The sequence below is a fragment of the Hipposideros armiger genome, unplaced genomic scaffold (assembly GCF_001890085.2).
Source record: "Hipposideros armiger isolate ML-2016 unplaced genomic scaffold, ASM189008v1 scaffold_40, whole genome shotgun sequence".
Classification (NCBI taxonomy): domain Eukaryota; kingdom Metazoa; phylum Chordata; class Mammalia; order Chiroptera; family Hipposideridae; genus Hipposideros; species Hipposideros armiger.
The window spans coordinates 4,604,954-4,624,084 of record NW_017731390.1 but is presented as its reverse complement, the minus strand read 5'-3'; the positions used below and the strand labels follow the sequence as shown (position 1 = coordinate 4,624,084).

The window sequence follows — 19,131 nt, the reverse complement described above, 5'->3', positions numbered from 1 at the left end:
AGGAGGCTGCTGCTTTGTCATCGTAACCCTTTTAGTTCTGTTTTAAGACAATGTAACTAAAAGTGAAAGAAATATATGCTTGCTATAAAGCGTTTCAAATATTTCTCAAATTTGAAGGTAAGGGTACTTCCCCTTCTCCCTCTAATATATAACCATTGTTAACATTTGTATGTTAACAATGGTATGTTAACATCTTTCCAGTACAACAATTTTTTAAATAGTCATTTAAACATGAAGCTAGGATGATATAACATAAATTTGTTTTGTATCTTTGGAACTAGAGTTATTATTTTTTTTCAAATTTGTAAAAATATTATATGCAACAGGAATTCTCATGAGTGCTGTTGGGAGTGTATATTGGTTACCTGCTTTGGAAGGTTGTTTGACAGTATCCACTAAAGCTAAATATATGCCAATGACCCAGCAACTCCACTTCCCAGGCATGTACCCAAGAGGAAGGAGTGCACATATTCACCAAAAGACATGCATATACAAGAACGTTAACATAGGAGCCCCCAGCTGAAAACTCTTCAAATGTCCTGCAACATGAGGACGGATACATATATTGTGATAGATTTATACAATAAAAGAGAACAAATTAGTGCTACACATAACACCGTGGATAAGTGTCAGACATAATGCTGAGCAAATGAAAAAACGTAGTTATGTATGGGTCCTCTGAGAAGCAGTGCCAACATGGAATTAGACGTGCAGAAGACCTATTGGGGGAAAACCTGTGAAGAATAAAGGGACAGGAAGCAGAAAGAGACATGACAAGCCATCGGATCACACTGCTGGTCTAAAACCTGTGAAAGGAGAGAAGGGAAGGAGCCAGTAGGAAGTCTCAGACTGCAGTACAGCTCTGAGCATCTCAGCCAAGCTGACCCAAACAAAGATCGTCTAATGGAGGAGCCCCATCAGGTAGGAATGGCCGGGCTCCAGTACCCCTGCCATGCTCATCATTTGGCTGGGAGCAGCCCAGCGAAGCTTGACTTCAGGAGGTACAGGGCAGAAGCTAGAGGTTCTCAGTCGACTATGCTTTCTGCAACAGGCTATCCTCAGGAAAATCTGCATGGTACCCTCCATGGCCATACACAATACTGTATGATTCCATTTATATGAGGTTCAAGAACAGGCAAAACTAAGCAATGGTGATAGAAGTCAAAACAGTGGTTATCTTAGTGGGGGTGGTACTGACTGGGAAGGGGCATGAGGGAATCTTCTGGGGTGCTGTAAATATATATATATAAAGATTCACTGAGCTAATATTTAAGATCAGTATACTTTACTATAAGCATATTACACATCAATTTTAGAAAAAGCATATAGTGTATAGTTCCATGTAAAAAACAAGCAAAACTAAATGATGGCGGTAGAAGTCAGAATAGTGGCGGTAGTATTCCCCGGAAAGGGGTTTGAGGGAGTCTTCCACAGCACAGGAAATATTGTATATCTTGATCTGGATATTGGTTATGAGGATGTTTACATGTGTAAAAATTTATTAAGCTATACATTTAAGATCTGGACACTTTCAGGTTTTTGCACCTTGATAAAAATTTTGATTTAAAAACAATATATGCACATGAAAACATATTTGAACAGTGCAGAACAACATAAAAAAATTATTAAGTTTCTTCTCAAACTCCTTCACCCTATAACCTAGGTCCACTTTCTTGAGACAGTCATATTAACACTATTTTAGTTTTTCTGTTTGTTACTATTACAACTAGAAATGATAGTCTTATATTTGTTCTTAATTTATTAATTTTAGATAGTATTTATTGAATCCCCAGTATTAAGGATGAGTATTGGGAAAAAACAGACATAGAACAAAAAGTACAAAGCAGGAAGCATGTTATTAAAAAAATGCAGGGTACTATGACAGTGTTTAATAAAAGTAACAGAGTCGTCCCCTCTGACCTCTGACATTGACCCCTTCCCTCTTCCTTAAACTCTGATTCCTGCCACACCAAACTATTGGTCTTTTATTTGAACATTCCATGTACTTTTACAATGACATACATTTTTTTAAAAAAGATTTTTATTGGGGAATTGGGGGATGGGAACAGTGCTGGGGAATTGGGGGAAGGGGAACAGACAAGTTGTCCTTTTGTTCTTTACTCTAGTTGTGGAGGACGCTGCTTCACTGGCCCAAGTTGACACCATCATTGCGCTCTTCCCGGGCGAGGCAGATCAGTCGCCGGCTTCTGGACGGCCGCTCATGGCGGCTGCTGGCCGCTCAGCTGGCTGCTGGCTACACACGGTAGCCCATGGAAACCCTGCTGCAGCAGGGGCTGCAGCCTACGCCGTCGCGGCAGGGAACTCAGGCAGCCCAGCTCCGGGTTGAGCTGTTATTCAGCATCTTAGCTGTAGAGGGCAGTGTAACTGGCCCTCATATGTGGGATCCGAACCGGGGCCCTCTGGCGTCCCAAGCAAGCTCTTAACCAATGCGCCACTCGGCCGGCCCAATGACATACATTTTAAAAATACAAGTTGCACTCTCCTTCTTCCTGGATTACTTTCCCCCACTTTATCCATCCTTTAAGCTATGGCTCGAATATCCATTCCTCAGTAGCCATCCTAGTTTTCCAAAGAATTTGGTTACTTCTTCCTCTGTGTGGCTCATAGCATGTTGAATACGTTTCTATTATGGCAGTCATCATATTGTACTGACATAATGAACACATTTGTTCCACTAATGTGAATGCTTCTGGAGAACAGGGTTTACATGTTACTTTTCTTTGCTAGCACTTGGTAAACAATTGTTTGCTTCAAAAGTGCCTTTTGAGTTAGGGAAAGTTTGGGAGACATTCAGAATTTCATGAGGCTGGTTCGATGTCAGAACTACCAGTGTCACTAAGAATTTTTTTTTCCCCCGTCCTCTCAGAAGCTTAGCAAGACACTACTTGTCTAAGGGAGATTAAAGTGATCCAGCAACTTGAGGCTCATATTCAATCTGTGGATTTCTCTCTTCTCATCGCACATTCTGATTCCAGAGTTATTAATTTCAAATACGTACATTTATTGCATATGTCTGCAAGATATTTCCTGTTCTAGCAGTTGAAACTGCTGGTAGGGATGACTTTGAAATGGGGACAGTTAGGATAGTCCTTATTTGAGGTTGGAGGGGTGTTGGAGATTCCACTAACTCTCACTACTTTTCAGAACTCTTAGCTCAAGCAGTAACCCCCAATAGTTCCTATATATCTCTCCAGGCTGAGTTAGAGACCCCTAAACATTATTACCTCTGTTGGGAAGGAGACCGTTTTGGAAAACAGTTAAGCCACCTGGGGATAGATAAGATCCGATGGAGCTGGATGTCAACAGGTCTTGGAGAAGGGGGAAGCTACTTTGCAAGAAACAAATTGAGGAATTTATTGATTTTGCTCCTAAGATTGAGGAAAGGGACATTAAAAGGAGAGAAAATGGAGGAGGAGAGGAGTACAAGCAAGGTGGAGAGAGGCTAAGACTAGGTGAGGTACTAAAAACTTCTAGATATGAGATAGGTGAAGGACATCTGAGAATGGTGATGCCAAACTTATTTCTGGTAATAGTAAGCTAGATTATTTGCTCCAGCTCTCCCATGGAAAACAATTTAAAATGCTGGATAAAATAATTTAAAAACCCCCACAAAAAGCATCTAACTGCTGACAAGATAAAGGAACTCTAGCCAAAATATAAGTGAAAAGCAGGCCCAGGAAGATAAGTGAAGTATCAGAACACTAGTATAATTTTACTCCAGGAGAAGGGGGTTGAGATTTGCAAATCCAGGCAAGCTGGGGCTTCAATTTGGCCAGTCTTGTGGATTGATGAGTCCAGAAGTCAAGGCCAAGGACCCAAGCAAGGTCTAATAATTTCAAAGGGCTACATCATTAGGGTAAGGGTGAATCATCAGTAAACCCATAGCTCTTGCCTTACCTGCAGGCAACTGAAGGGAAGACTCTTGGTATTGAGTGAAGAAGAGGTTTACAAAAAGGAAAGGAAAAAAGTTCTGAAATATTGTGCCATAGGCTAGTCTTTTCACAAAACAGCCTGGATTTGCATCATCTGGGTGTTTCTGAGTATCTCAAATTACACACTTAGTTTGTGAGGGAATAGGATTGGTTGTGTCCATGAGTGCCTAGCAGAACCAAACAAATCTTTTCTAGAGAAAGTTATTTTCATTTCCAAAAATAATTGTTTAAGGACAACAAGTAGCTCCCAATAAAAAACAACAAAGCCTACAAGGAAACAGCATCATGAGCAAGAATAAGCTGAAACAACTAACAGCTCAGACATAAGATTCTCATGCATAAAAGGACACTTGATATACGGGAGAAGTATCATTGCAGATTAGTGGGGAAAGGCTAGACATTTTAATAAATGGTCCAGGAAAATTGGATAACCACATGGATAAAAAATGAAATTTGATCCCTGCCACACACCATTTATAAAAATTCCAGGTGGATTTTAGTTCTAAATGTGAAAGGCAAAACTATATATTAACATTAAAAAGTTTTGTTCATCGAAAGATGTCATAAAAAAGTGAAAAAACAAACCATAGTGTGGGAGAAGATATTTGAAGCATATATAATTCACAAAGGAATGGTATAGGGAGCTTGTACAGATAAAAAATAAAAAAAAGATGACCCAATAGAGAAATAGACAAGTCTTTTACCAAATTTTTTGGAAAAGAAAAATGGTTAACAAACATAGGAAATCATGATTAACCTCATTAGTAATCTGGGAAATAAAATTAAAACCACTATGAGATACCAACATTCACTCACCATATTGACAAAAGTTTAAAAATGACAATATCAAGTGTTGGTTAAGTACCTGAAACAAGAACTTTCATACACTACCGTTGGGAAGATAAATTAGTACAACCACTTCAAACAACAGTTTGGCACGACAAATGGAAAATTTCTCTACCCTATGACCAGAAATTTGGCTGCTAGGTATGAACTCTAGAGAAACTTGTATATACACATTTTTAAGACTTTTCATGAGTAGGATGTTTTAACAGTCAAAAACTGCAAACAACTTGAATGTTCCCCAACAATAGATTGGATAAACTAATTGTGGTACATTCATATAATGGAATACTATATAGCAATGGATATAAACGCTACATGAGATTAATCCTTAGAAAGAATCAAGGCATCAAAGAATATATTCAATATGATTCTGTCCATATAATGTTCAAAAATGCAGAAGCTACATTGTTTAGGAATGCACACTTTGGGGGTAAAACTCCAAGAGAAGGAAGGAAATAATTATTATGAATAATCCTCTTTGGAAGAGGGATGATATGATCAGGTACTGATCAGAGTAAATAAAAGTAAATCCATAGTAAATAAGAGTAATAATAAATAAAAGCTTATTGATTGCATGTATACACATTCTGGTGAAAGCTGTGGATTTTTAGCTGTGTAGAATCACTTCCTTATCTCTCATACGGCATACAAGCTAAGGCAGAGACTTTAAATTGTTGGTCTTTTATGATTTACAAAATTCTCTCATAAATTATATTACATAAAGTTACATTTTAAGAGAAGTTGAAACTGGTATTAGTTTCCCCACAGTGGGGATGAGAAAAAAATCATTGCCAAAGATACACTAGTAGATAATGGAGCCAGAACTAGAATTAGAAAACAGGGGTCTTTTCATTATAGATTGCAGGTGTCTTCCTCACTGTTTTCTTTCATTCAGGGGAGACATATCTTGGGAGATGCTTTAAAAACCATTGACTGTTAGACTCAAACAGAGCTGGGCCATAAGTAAAGAAGAGAGACACACACACAAACATTTCCACCCTTAATTTAGTCTTTCCTCTGCATTTTAAAATGGATTTCCTTCTGTATGAGCCACATTCCAGAGAATTTCCACAAATTTTCTGGTAGGACCCAGGACCCTAAATTAGAGCTCTTTAGTTCAAAGCTGTGTGACCTACATCTGCAAAAAAAGAGAAGGACTTCAAGTTCATTTGGACTGAGGTGTGCTTCCTCTATCCTCTGAGTTGTAGAAACCTTTTTTATTCAATGGTTGGTGATTAAAACCACTTTTTTCTCTTTTTGTCTTCCTGCTTCCTTATCTTCTTTATTTTCCAAATATCTTTATTGTCCTCTATTTGTTTTCAGATTCTGATACCAGATATCAATGTGTTACTCTGGGATTATCCAAAGTAATAGTATAGTAATTTTTTAATCTAAACACCACCTCACACATCTAGCAGTTTTCATAATAAACACTGCCACTCTGGAACTATCCTTTGGCACCAATCAGGTTTCTGAAACCTCAGGGTCCTTCAGACATACATAATTCATGAATTTCTGAAGTTTTATTACTTTCTGACAGCTACAATCTCGGACTCAGTGAGAAATACAGAAGTTCTTTCTTTGGCTACTTAATTTCCAGTTCTGAGGAATGGGTTATTGCTGAAATAATAAGCCTGCTTTGATAAAAAAAAATAATTTCCACTCTAGGCCACTGATACATGCACAAACCTGGCAGTGACATAATTGTTTTTCCCCTTTATGTAACTTAAAAATTATTTTTTTCTTGAGCGCAGGTTTTGTTTTTGACTGTGAAACTATTTCCACGCATAGAGGAGCTTAAAGTAGTCATAATAATCTGTCAGTTTATCTACTGTCTTCCTTCCGAGGGACCGAAGAAGCTTATGCAACAGGAGGAGGAAGGCAAGAAGGGCCCTGAGAAATATTTATCAGATGCATGGGCTGTGTGGGGTAAGGAAAGCTTGCTAAGGGTAAACACAGTTAAGATGCAAATATGGCGGCAACCTAATGGGGTAAAAGGGCACTGGAGGATGAAAAACAAAATACAAAAAGAGAAAATAGCTTCCTGGCTTAGGAAAAAAGGAATTCACAAACTCAAAACCAGTGCCTATATTCTGTGGGATTCTCTAAGGAGAGGGAAAGTGTTGGGAGCCTGCAGGCTGGCTTTAGTGATGCATTGTTTTGCATCTTGTTTTGCTCCTTTTTGCACCTGTAGGATGTTTACTTAACACTGAGGTACCAGGCGAATATGGCAAGTTCTAAAGAGACACAGAAGATTTGTAGCTATTTGGGTTAATGGAAGGAAGTGTTCTGGGAGGCTTACCCCTAAGGTCTCCCTGACCTTTAAAGTATTTAGTAGATAGTTAATGATCTACTTTTGAAGGAGGTAATGCATGTTTATCCCTTCTGTTTTGCACGTACCCTGGATGTATATAAGGATGTTGGAAAATAAACTCGGGGCTTCAGTATTTACTGGAGTCCTCCCAGTAACTCTCTCTCTTCTGTCTCTTTTGTTAATCCTAACGCCCCCCCTCAGGACTGTTCGAGATATCGGCTGGCTCCGATAGGGAAGAAAAGTAAAATCAGAGCTGACATCAGAAAGTAATCTTGTGGTACACAGTACCACCCCCAGTTCATCCTTTAACCTGCACTTTTAGTTTTCCTTCACTGGGGTTGTTTAAAATATGTCTTTTGTTGTACCTTACTTGCCTGATGGGCACTTTCCCATTAACCTACTTTGTTTGAAGAACTCATATAAAATGTTAGGAATAGCTATTACCTGTTAAGGTAAAACTTAACTACAAAAGACGGAACACTTAGTAATTAAGAGCCTACATTCTGGAGACTTCCAATGCCAACTCTACCACTTACTATAATAGCTGTGTGACTTTGGGAAAATTACTTCACAATTATGTGCCTCTGCTTGCACTCTATAAAATGTGAATAATAAGAGTACCTACAATGATGAACATGAGGACTATTGAATAAGTACAGCAAAAGCATTTAGAATAGTGCCTGGCACATATGTTTTATTTGGGAAGCTATTATTTGGGAACACATGTGACTTTCCACTTGAACTCCCTAGGCATCTATCTCTCTAAGATGGTTCTGGTTCTACATTCACGAAGGAGACATTTAATTCTTAAGGGGACAAAGGTCTCCGTTAGAATTCTATCACTAAAATGTTCTTATTCTATTTCTCACTTTTATAAAATTCTGCTGTTTCAAAATGAGACATGCTATTATAAATCAAAAAGAATAATGCATTCATCTATCTTAGGATAACATCATAATCATTAACCTGAGTGCCTGATTTTTTTATGCTGACAGGATAAAACTGTCCAAATGACAGAGATTCATCTTTATTGGAATAGACACATATTCTAGATGTGGATTTGCCTTCCATGCTCATAATGCTTCTGCCAGCACTGTCACCTGTGGACTCAGAGTGCCTTATCCACCATCATGGCATTCCACATAGCATTATGTCTAATCAAGGAACTCACTTTACAGCAAAAGAAGTGAGGCAATGGGATAACCATGGATTTAAATGGTCTTACCACATAACCCATCATCTAGAAGCAACTGGCATAACTGAGGTGAAATGGCTTACTAAAATCTCAGCTACAGATTCAGTTGGGAGACAACACCCTGAAATGAAGGGGTTCTGTTTTACACGATGTGGTATATGCTTTGAATCAGAGACCACTATGTGGTACTGTCTCCCTCATAGCCAAAACAGTCCAGGAATCAAAGGTGGAAGTGGAAGTGGAACCTTGAATGTATATTGTGAAGTGAAAGTACCCAGTCTGAAAAATTTACATACTGTATGATTCCAAGTATATGACATTTTGGAGAAGGCAAAACTATAGAGACAGTAAAAAATCAGTGGTTGTCAAGGACTCTAGAGCAAGGGGGAAAGATGAATAGGTGAAGCACAGGGGGTTTTTAGGGTGGCGAATCTATTCTGTATGAAACTGTAATAATAGACACATCATTACATTTGTTGAAACCCACAGAACTGTATAACACAAAAAATTAACCTTAGTGTAAACTATGAACTACAGTTAATAATAATGCATCAGCAACAAAGCTGTCACACTAATGCAAAATGTTAATAACAGGAAACTGGGGAGGGGTGAGGGTGTGGGCTAGAGTAGGTATATGGCCCTGTAATATCTGCTCAATTATTCTATAACTCTGAAACTGTACTAAAAAATAAAGTCTATTAATTATTTTAAAATAAACTAAAAGCAAAAGGACCAAAAGAAAGAACTTTTTTGGTTCTAATTACAAAGGTAATATATGTATACCTTTATATCATATAAGAGTGATTTCAAACAAATTAATATGGAAAGTAGAAAGTTTTTATTGTATTATACTTTGCTACTTTTCTTGACCTTCACATAGTCTTAGGTACAGAGTGACAGATTCAGTTTGCAAACAACAAAACACAGTTCATTAAAAATCACCCACTAATACACTTTCCTTTGTACACTGGAGATATTACTAAATGCCTTCTTAAAAATGCCATGTAATTATCTTTTTTAAAGTTTCTAAAATGTATGTTTTCCAATGTTTTGGTTTTAGTGATCTTACTTAATGGAAATATCTATGATGCTCTGGGATGTGAACAAATCTTATGTCCCCCACTTCCACAAGCAAGTAACAATGCTTTCTCACCTCTAGTCTTCATATTGCAATTTTTGTTTGAAATTTATGGGCAAGATTTAGCTCCATAGATACGGATGGAAACGCAGATCTGACAGGTAACATCAACATCAGGACTAAAAGTCCCAGGACTACAAGCCACTGCAGAGGAAAACACATGGAGTAGATCATTACAATTTCAGTTAGAGGTACTTTATACCAATAATATAAATCTGACTTCAATATCATACCATTTCTATACCTGTTATACTGACTAGTGTTCAGCCAATTAAGTTCTAGAAGATTATTTATGAGTTTCAAACATTGTCATTTGATGATCTTAAAACAGGAGAAAGTTAGAATCCTAACTATTTTTCCATTAGTATCAGCATTTTATGCAACCTTCTGCACTGCCCCACTTATGAGTTCCTTTTTCTAGTTTTCTAGTTTCCCTTTTCAATTCACTGTTTTCTAGGTAGGACCATTCTGTTTTCCTTCACAGTTAGTAGCTTAAGTCAGAACACTATAAAAATGTTTTGTAATATAAAAGAGTACATTAGGAAGAATTAAAATACATGAAGATAATTATATTTAGAAACTTGGGCTTTGAATTTTTACTCCCCTTTAGCTAAGTATGTTTTATAAGAGAGGATCACTATAAAGAGTCATTTCCATTATCCTAAGTGAATTACTCATCTATTCTTTAGAATACATAACCTAAATATTTAGATATTTTATAATTACCACAACAGGTAGCGCAATCACTGTGTAGACCTTCATTTTTCCCAAAGCCTGGACGACAGCTATCTATACGTACTACTTGAAAACTGTGGTCCACAAAGTGCATAGCTGGTAGAGTTTTATTAAAGTCATGGTTGAAAATATATGCTTGGCTCCGGAAAAATTCTCCTATCCGATCTCTTGCCTATGATTTAAAAATACCAGAGAAAAGTACAATGACTAAACTGTGAACCAATTTCTCCACCTGCATCAGAGGCCATGAAACAGTATAAGCATGCTAGCCATGAATTCCTGAAAAGTTGTGTGTTAACACTAAAGTTAGTCTAGTCTTGATCTTATCAATTATTGTCAATTCATATGTACAATGGTTAAGAAAAATTAAATTAAGGTTAAAAAAACACTTGTTTTGAATTATTTGTGGCATGTCTATTCCATTTGTAGGTAACTGGGAGTTCATTATTTCTAATTCCAAAGGGCCAAGCAAAATTGAAACTAAAACTTTTCTCTAATCAGCATTACAAACTAATGATGTAAATTTTATTTTTTGAGCATAGTTTAATAATGACTAATATTAACTAAGTGCTTCCCATAAGCCATGTGCAATGTAAAGGGCATGGGCTCAGGAACTAGACCAAGAGAGTGAAGGGTTTTTTTAGACTATGTCCTTAAACTCTGAGGCTAGTAGAGGAAACAGCAACTATGATGATCGGCATAGTTTTGGAAGAACCACTGATTTAACCTAGAATGACAAGATTGTGAGGTTGTTCTCAAAGCTGCTGGTTAGTTAATATCTGGTAAACAAAGACCAGGGATTCATCCTTCTGTCACAGAAAAATATGTAATATTAACTTGGGGAGCTATATAACATTCCAAGTGTACTATTTCAAAACAAAGCATCATGAAATAGCCAAGACTCTCATAATCTCAGTTTAAATAATCAAAACCCAAAATCAATAATACTTTATATTTAAGGTTTAAAAAAAATAATTTTAATCTGCTTGCTTAGAATGTCTTTATTATTGATAAATAGTCACAAAATGGAGAAATAGATTTTTGAGGAAACTTTTTAATTAATAAAATGTAGTTACAAAAAATTTTAAGTAGCTTTATTGACTATTCACATATTTTCCTCTTATAACAAAATTCTCACCTGGAGGATATTATGATTAGTGATATCTTCACAATCAACAGAATCATTGCATGCCCCTTTCCAGCCTGGTGCAAAAGGATTAACTGGAGAGGAAAAAAATGATATCTTCACAAAAGGACTCTAAAAAGTTCCAAACTTTCTAATAAAGCTCCAAATGTTGAATTCAGTATGAATGGGTACATGTGTTTAATCTATCTAATCCCAGTAATAAAGTAAGGTGCACAATTTGAATAATTCATACATTATGATTTCACTCCATCTGGGGGCTAATGGAAGTAACTACAAGGCTTTAAAATGAATACAAATAAATTTGGTTTGGCTCCTTTTATGGAGTTCTCAAAAATACAATTTAAAATTCTATAAGAAGTTATGTTAAATATTAGTTGCATAGTTAAAGGCTATATTTATAAAATTATATTGACTTCTAAAAAATAAGCAACAGTATGTCATAGTTGTAGGTAAATAATTAATGTGTTAATTTTAAAAACCATAACCAGGCTTAGACTAACAATATATTGTAGTGCTTAACAAACATTTAAAGCCTACTATTTGTAAGATATCTCACATTAATATGGTAATTAATTTTGTAATCTATCCTGGTTCAAGATTAAAATAATAAAATTTTTAAAAAGTTTAAACATTTTTTTACCTTGAAAGGCTATAAACAGCTCATGCATGAGGCCATGTTTTGGAAGTTTAACAAAATGGCATTTAAATGATGGTTCTATGATATGGCATGACAAATCAGAGATTAAATTATCCAAGGTTTTCTTCAGCACTCTAAAAAGCTGTTCATTATATCTTCCTATACAAGACTTTGTGGTAAAACGTACAGCCATCTTATATGAATAATCAGGTTCCCGATAGGCTTTTTTAAAAAATGAGGATAAAAACAATTGTGCTTAGCATTAATTTCCTCAACCAAACAATTTTCAAATAACATGTAATATTAAATCTATCAATCTTGCAAATCAGCATAGGAATTTAACTTATCCAATGAAATGTTTTATCAGCTTGTCCTCACAAAAATATACAAAACTAATAACTTTAATGAAAAAAGGTTATTTGCATCTGATATATTATCTACTCAGTACAAGAGAAGAAACGGCTTCTGTGGGTTGGCTATATAGATAAATTAACAGTATTAAGGAAAAAAGATTTGGGGGAGGAAGATCTTAATTTGCAGCAAGTGTCACTGTTGTCAGTACAGTCTAGTAAAAAGGATCATTAATTTGCTTTTACAGAATTAAACATCAGTTTTTAAGATACCTGGCAAAACTGTGGTAAAGGAGATTGTGCTTATATATCTAGACAAGACAGTGGGAAATGAGAGGCTGATAGAGGATTATTTAGGATACACTATCTTGATGTCAGTTTAAGAGTTTGCCTGGTGAAATACACCCAAAATATTCATAAGTCATAACGATTATACATAACAGACTCATTTTCACTAAGAAACCATACACTTAATTCTGATCCAAACTAAATATATTAAGTTAAAATTCTTACCATAGATTATAAAGTCATAGTTCTGCTTTACTATCTTTTCTTCTTGGGTTTGTGCTTTGATAGTCTTATAAGAAAGAGTACATGTGTAAAGTCCTGACAAAGGCTCCAGAAAATCTTTTACCATCAGCTTTCCTGTTTTAGTTATATTTATTCGATAATTTCCTAAAGAGAAATAGTAAATTACTTGGCTATTTTACAATATAACAATTCAAATATTATTTAGTCAGCTTGGGGTTACAAATAAATACAAAATTTTTGAAATTAATGAACTATTTAAACTTCAAAAATGCAATAAAATCTTAATTCTGTCCTAATACTCTGGAAAACAACATGAGATAAGCACACTTTTGAAGCAAATTTTGGTTTTCTTTAATTCATTTCTTGGCATCTAATTTCAATTGGTTTATGCCAGTAATTCAGTAAATGAAATTTACTGCCACGTAGTACTACACAAATTCTTCAAATAAGACAGAAATAATACTTATAATCCAAGACACTTCTCTAATATCATGAAAAAGTACATATTAGATACTTCAACTCCTATTACAGGTACTATAAGGATAAATTTTAGGTTTTATAAAAAATTTTGAACTAATACAGCTTTAGGAAATAGGACGCAAACATTACTGCTTCAGTTTTTGCATAAGGAGAAAATAAGGAACAGACCAAGATATAACATGATTTATCTAAATATAGAGCAAGTGAAACTGCACTTACAATTAAATTTCAATTCGTTCATTCCAGTAAGTGACAGTGCTTTTCTAAGAAATGTTCACATCATTTAAAAAAAAGGTATTAAAATCAAATAATTTACCTGTTAATAGCTTGTCATTAGGCCCAATCCATAAGTAGGTAGGGTCCACTGTTTCTTTTTTAGCACGTTTTAAATCCATACAGACAAGGACTGGGCTATTGTGATGTAATTTTACATATATTTTCACTGTGACAAAATAATATAATAACTACATTATACAGCAAAATTAAGAAACGCACTTCCTACCATTCTGCCCCAAAGATACTCTGATTAGTTCTTTTTGGATTTCCCTATTTTAAAAATCAGCATTCATTGCAACATTTAGAATGCTAAAGTCCTTTTTGCTTTTCATAAGTTTTTAAAAGTCTGGACTACCAGTCAGTTTTTGTCTTTTTCTGTGATATTATAGTTTTGTTTATAAAAATGTACGATACACTTGAAAGTTCACTTTAATGTATATTCAGAACTCATTATAACCAATTTTTGAAGCGTTAATGGAATCAGTTAAAAGACCAGACAAGCACTTGAGCTTGATTGTAAAACTATTTCAAAGATGATCATTGTCATCCCTAAGGGAAACCTGATATTTAACCATAAATGTTCTCTGTTGGGAACATTAATTAAGCCTATAAGGGGCATACGAGGGAGAGTTTTCTGCAATTATCTATTCTGTTTCAGATTTGGTGGAAGCAGCAATAGTCTGCTTGGAACCAATGCAGTCCCAGAAGACATTAATTTTAAAGCCTACTGAATGCAAGTCTCTGAAATTATAAAGAAGACACCGTCCTACAATTTGGCGGTGGCGGGGAGGAGAAGGGCTCCAAACATGGAGAGATCCCAAACATGACAAATGCTGTGAACTGGCCCGAAGTTATCTAAAGTAAGCCAGGTGACTAATTTTTCTTGGCTGGTGTGGGAAAGTTTCATCGCTGTGATAAAGGACATTTGAGCTGAGCCTTAAAAGATGTGTAGTTCTACTTAATAAGGGGAGGAATAAGGGCATTCCAAACAGAGCGACTTCCAGTCCTGGAAATTACTCCTTTGAGTGGGCCTGACATGTTGCAAAGCATCAGAGACACCTGGAAGTGATGTGGCATCAGAGCAAGAGATCTGGATTGATGTTAGCTAGCTCCTTAAGAGCTTTGCAGCTTTAGGTAAGGTGATACAACTAAGGCGCAGTAGGGTCGCTGTAAGGATGAAACGATGCAACCTTCAGGAAGTGCAGAGCACACCGCAGACGATCAATAAGCATTCGCTCCCTTTCCCTGGGTGGAAGAACCTTAGCAGGTCCACGGCACCACGGCTCTTCTGATAAGACTGTCCACACAGGTGAAGAGGTTCACATTACCTGGGTGTCCCGGCTTGCCATAAATGAAGCCTTTCTTTGTGAGATCAGAAGAACGCTGCCATCCAACTGCGGGGGAAAGAAACCACTCACTGACTTTTGGGTAGAAAAGGAGCCAGGGCTCAGAGTGGGGCAAGACGGAGCGAAGTAGAGGAGGCAGGACGGGTACAAAGGAGAGGCCTGGAGATCCGGTGGAAGGAACCCCACCTCCTGTGAGGTACCAGAGCACCGCGAAGAGTAGGACCCACGCCCGCATCACGACTCAGGGACTAGCGTCGGGGCAGGCGTCGAAGGGCGGACTCCTTCCCACCTCTGCCCAGGCCCAACGTCTCCCCATCTCTCCACCACACTGCGGGGCAAACCGCCTACGTTTGCTCCTCTACCGGTCCGTAGTTACCACGGAAGCGGATGCGCAGGAGAGCGCTTGTGTACCCTGGAGGCTCGCGCCCGGGGGCGGGGCGAGAGGGAGCTGGGCCCCTGAGTGGGAGGCCAGCGCCCCGCCCCCTTGCACGCACGCGGCCGCCGGCGTGCCTCGGCTTCGCACCTCGCTTTTGCCGCCATTTTCCGGTGCTCTGGACGTCCTAACACTCTGAGCAGCTTCTGTGAGAAGAAAAGAGTAAAGGGAAAGAACGTAAGCCTTGGCGTTTCGGTCACTTCCATGGTCTGGGGGCTGATGAACTTGACGAGAGGAACACCTCGCGTCCCAAGTATGGCGGTCGGGTAGGGCGGGGAGGGGATGCCATTACATTAGTACCGGAGGAAGAGAGAAGTGTGTGAGAATTTTTTCCTCACAGGAAGCAGAGAGCCCCGCGTGGGCACTTCCTATGCCTTTCTTCTCGTGAACTCAGTCTGAAACTGTGTACACCCTTTTCAAACTCTTACACCCAGTTTTTACCAAACTGCAGTCTTCTACACACAGATTGAAGAACGTGAAGAACCACCAGTACAGACGACAAGGCATCTCCAGGCCTTCCCACTCTAGAGGAACATGTAATCATCATTTTCAACTTCAGGCAGCAGACGACATTGAGAGACCCCGCATGCAAATATATCTAGGGTTGTGTAGTCATCTTGCTTTTAGAAATGGGCCCTATTGAAAGGCAAGATCCCCAAATCTGCTTTTCCTGTGGAGATGGTTGATAAGTCAACATCAGAAAGCTCCAAAAGAGACCATGCCTGTGTCTTTCATGGTTCCTTCCTGGCTACTTATTTGTTGGCCTGAAACGCCCTGTGTGATGTCTATTTTTCAGCAGTGGGACACCCCCAGTCGTGGTTTTGAGTAGGCTGGTGGGTAGAGAGCCCAAGGTTCAGACAGGGTGCAGAATGATTATTTGGGGTGAGATCAAGAGGCTTTTCTTTTCTTTCTTTTTTTTTCAGTTTTATTTCCTTTGAGCACAGTCAGTACTTGGACTATCTCAGATGGTCCGGGAGCAACCTTTGTCAGTGATTTCATTTTTAGTCACTGTTAATTTTACCTACATAGCATAAGCCATGAAATGTGATTCAGTGAGTCAGATCCACCCATGTCAGTTACCATGTCTAGATTCATCGTTTTGCCTCAACTTTTGTTTCTTAATGTGATGGTATTGAAGACAAATTCAGGCATTGTGTTTGATTCCCTAGAAGTTTATCATTCCAGTTTTAGTCAAAGTACATTATAAATCCTGTGTTTTAATTAGTTTTCCAATTATCATAAGAATCGATCCTTGCAAATCCTGTGTGATAAACTTCGGATACTATAAGAAGGGACTTACCAATGAGTAGTAGTTGTTTGTTGAAAGTACCCATACACTTTTAAAATAGACTTTTAATTTTAGAAGTTTTAAATTTACAGAAAAATTGCAAAGATAGTACAGAGAGTTCTCATGTATTCCCACTGAGTTTTCCTTACTACTGACATCTTACATTAGTGTGGTACATTTCTCATAATTAATGAACCCATATTAATACATTACTACTAAATAAAATCCATACTTTATTCAGACTTCCTTAGTTTTTAGATAATGTCCTTTTTTCTGCTCCAGGATCCCATCTGGAATCCCACATTACATTTAGTCATCATGTCTCCTTAGGTTCCTCTTGGCTGTAACAGTTTCTCAGACATTTCTTGTTTTTCATGACCTTGACAGTTAATGACAGTTTTGATGACATTGACCTGACCTTAACTAGTTGGGCATTTTTCTGGGCAAAAGCCTCCCTGTTGAAATTTGTCTGATGTTTTTCTCATTATTAGACTAGGGTTGTGGTTTTGAGGGTAGAAGATTACAGAGGTAAAATGCAATTGTCATCACATCAAGTGTACATTCTATCAACATGTCTTATCACTGTTAATGTTACCTTGGTCACCTAGCTGAGGTAGTGTTTGTCAGGTTTCTCTACTATATAGTTACTCCCGCCATCCTTTTCAAATGGTACTCTTTGGAAGAAAGTCACTATGTGAAACCCACACTTAAGGAGTGGGGAGTTATGCTCCACCTCCTTGAGGGTAGAGTGGCTACATAAATTATTTTACCGATTTACTTTTTATCTATCCCCTTAGGTATCACTCTCTGAAGTCTGAAATACTCATTTCTGAATTATTTTACAGAGTAGTAACACATTCCACTGTTAAGTTTAAAGAACACTGTCATGGAAGATAATAAAAGATTTTTAAATAACGTTTTAATAACCAAATAACTATTCATCCTTACACCATCCCTGTGAAATTTTACAGTTCCTCTTCTGCTACTTTTGATGTGCTATTTTTGCTTTTAGAAACTAACAAACAACAAATTTCCCCTTTCAATACTAAAATTAGACCTAGTGTTTAGAATATTTCTCTGAAATTGATATTATCCTGTAGAATTCCAACACATACAAGTTATAGAGATGCTGCCAAGGTACCATGATCTTAAAACAAAGCTAATGCAAGGTATTCACTCATTTTCATTTATTCATTCACTCAAATCACACATACATACACATATGTGTGTATATATAGACACATCTCTCTCTGTCTCTCTCTCTCTCTGTCTCTCTCTCTCTCTCTCTCTCTCTCTCTCTCTCTATATATATATATATATATATATACACACACTATACCAAGGCATATTTAAAATAAACTAAAATTTATAAAATTACAAGACACGTACTTTAACTCGTAAGTTTGGGTTTCTTCTGATACCGTCTGCTGATGCACAAACCCCCAGCCTAAGTCTCAAATATATTTTATACACCAACACTATAACTTTCTACAAAGAATGGAAGTGGCCTTTTTGAGGATCATTCACATGTTGTCCAATTCAGCACACTGAGTATCTTTATAAGGATTCACCTGAACAATAGAGGTCCCTTAGACCTCAGTGTGAAGAAAAGCTCTGCCTTGAAAAACTATTATGTGGTCACTTCCCCGTTCCTCTCCTTACAGTTAAATGTGTGCTTTACTTCTATAAAGGGGGGAGGATGTTGGAAAAAGATGTTTACTGGAACATCTCTGTGTACTAACATCTTTGAGTTAATGTTACTATCTTATCACTCCCCCCTTTTGCTCTACTTTACTTACTTTACTTTTCTGATTATATATATATATATATATATATATATATATATATATATATATATATATATATATATATATATATATATGATACATGATGTCTCAGATCCTGTTTGGAAGAAAGTGGGGTAATAGAAAATTAACACAAGCAGTTCCCAGGTAGAAAAACAAAAGTGAGAGAATTGCTTCCAAAAATGAAAAGTTGAGTTGATAAAAGTGCCAAAATCATTTTTGAACTATCTTAGAACTTTATGAAAACTTGGACCAAGAACTTTTATCCTGTGAAATGAAAAACTGAGGAAGAGAAACATACTTCAAATAAAGTAAATTCTCACTGATGATATTCATGGCTATTATTCCCAAATCTACACTAAAAGCTATAGATCTTGCTCAATTTAAGACAAACTTCTTTGAACTTAAATTTGCAAATAAATAAGCAATTCAGACACTCCCCCACCCCACCCATGTGATACTACTTTCCCATCCATTATCCTTCTAAAATAGACGTTTTGAGACACTTTACTGATGCCATATTTCCATCCTATGGGGTTCTCTGGTTTGACATTCAAAAAAGAGCTGGAGGCGCGGAACCTCCGCTGCTCGAGGTGAACGTCCTTTAAAGCCGCCGCCAGCCAGCGCCGCTGTAACCCCGTGCACTGGCGGGTCGCC

The 19,131-nt window shown here is 37.2% G+C and overlaps 1 protein-coding gene across 1 annotated transcript; it reads right to left on the bottom strand.

Annotated features, from left to right (window-relative positions):
- Window positions 1–9,411: 9,411 nt before the first annotated feature.
- ZPBP2 (zona pellucida binding protein 2) lies at window positions 9,412–15,183 on the bottom strand. The gene is made up of 8 exons (XM_019638600.1): window positions 15,135–15,183; window positions 14,931–14,996; window positions 13,643–13,768; window positions 12,829–12,990; window positions 11,969–12,187; window positions 11,320–11,402; window positions 10,173–10,353; window positions 9,412–9,590 (listed from the first exon to the last, which is right to left on the bottom strand). Exons 1-8 carry the CDS (start codon window positions 15,181–15,183, stop codon window positions 9,496–9,498), a joined length of 981 nt encoding a protein of 326 aa, XP_019494145.1. The 3' UTR covers window positions 9,412–9,495.
- Window positions 15,184–19,131: the final 3,948 nt, after the last annotated feature.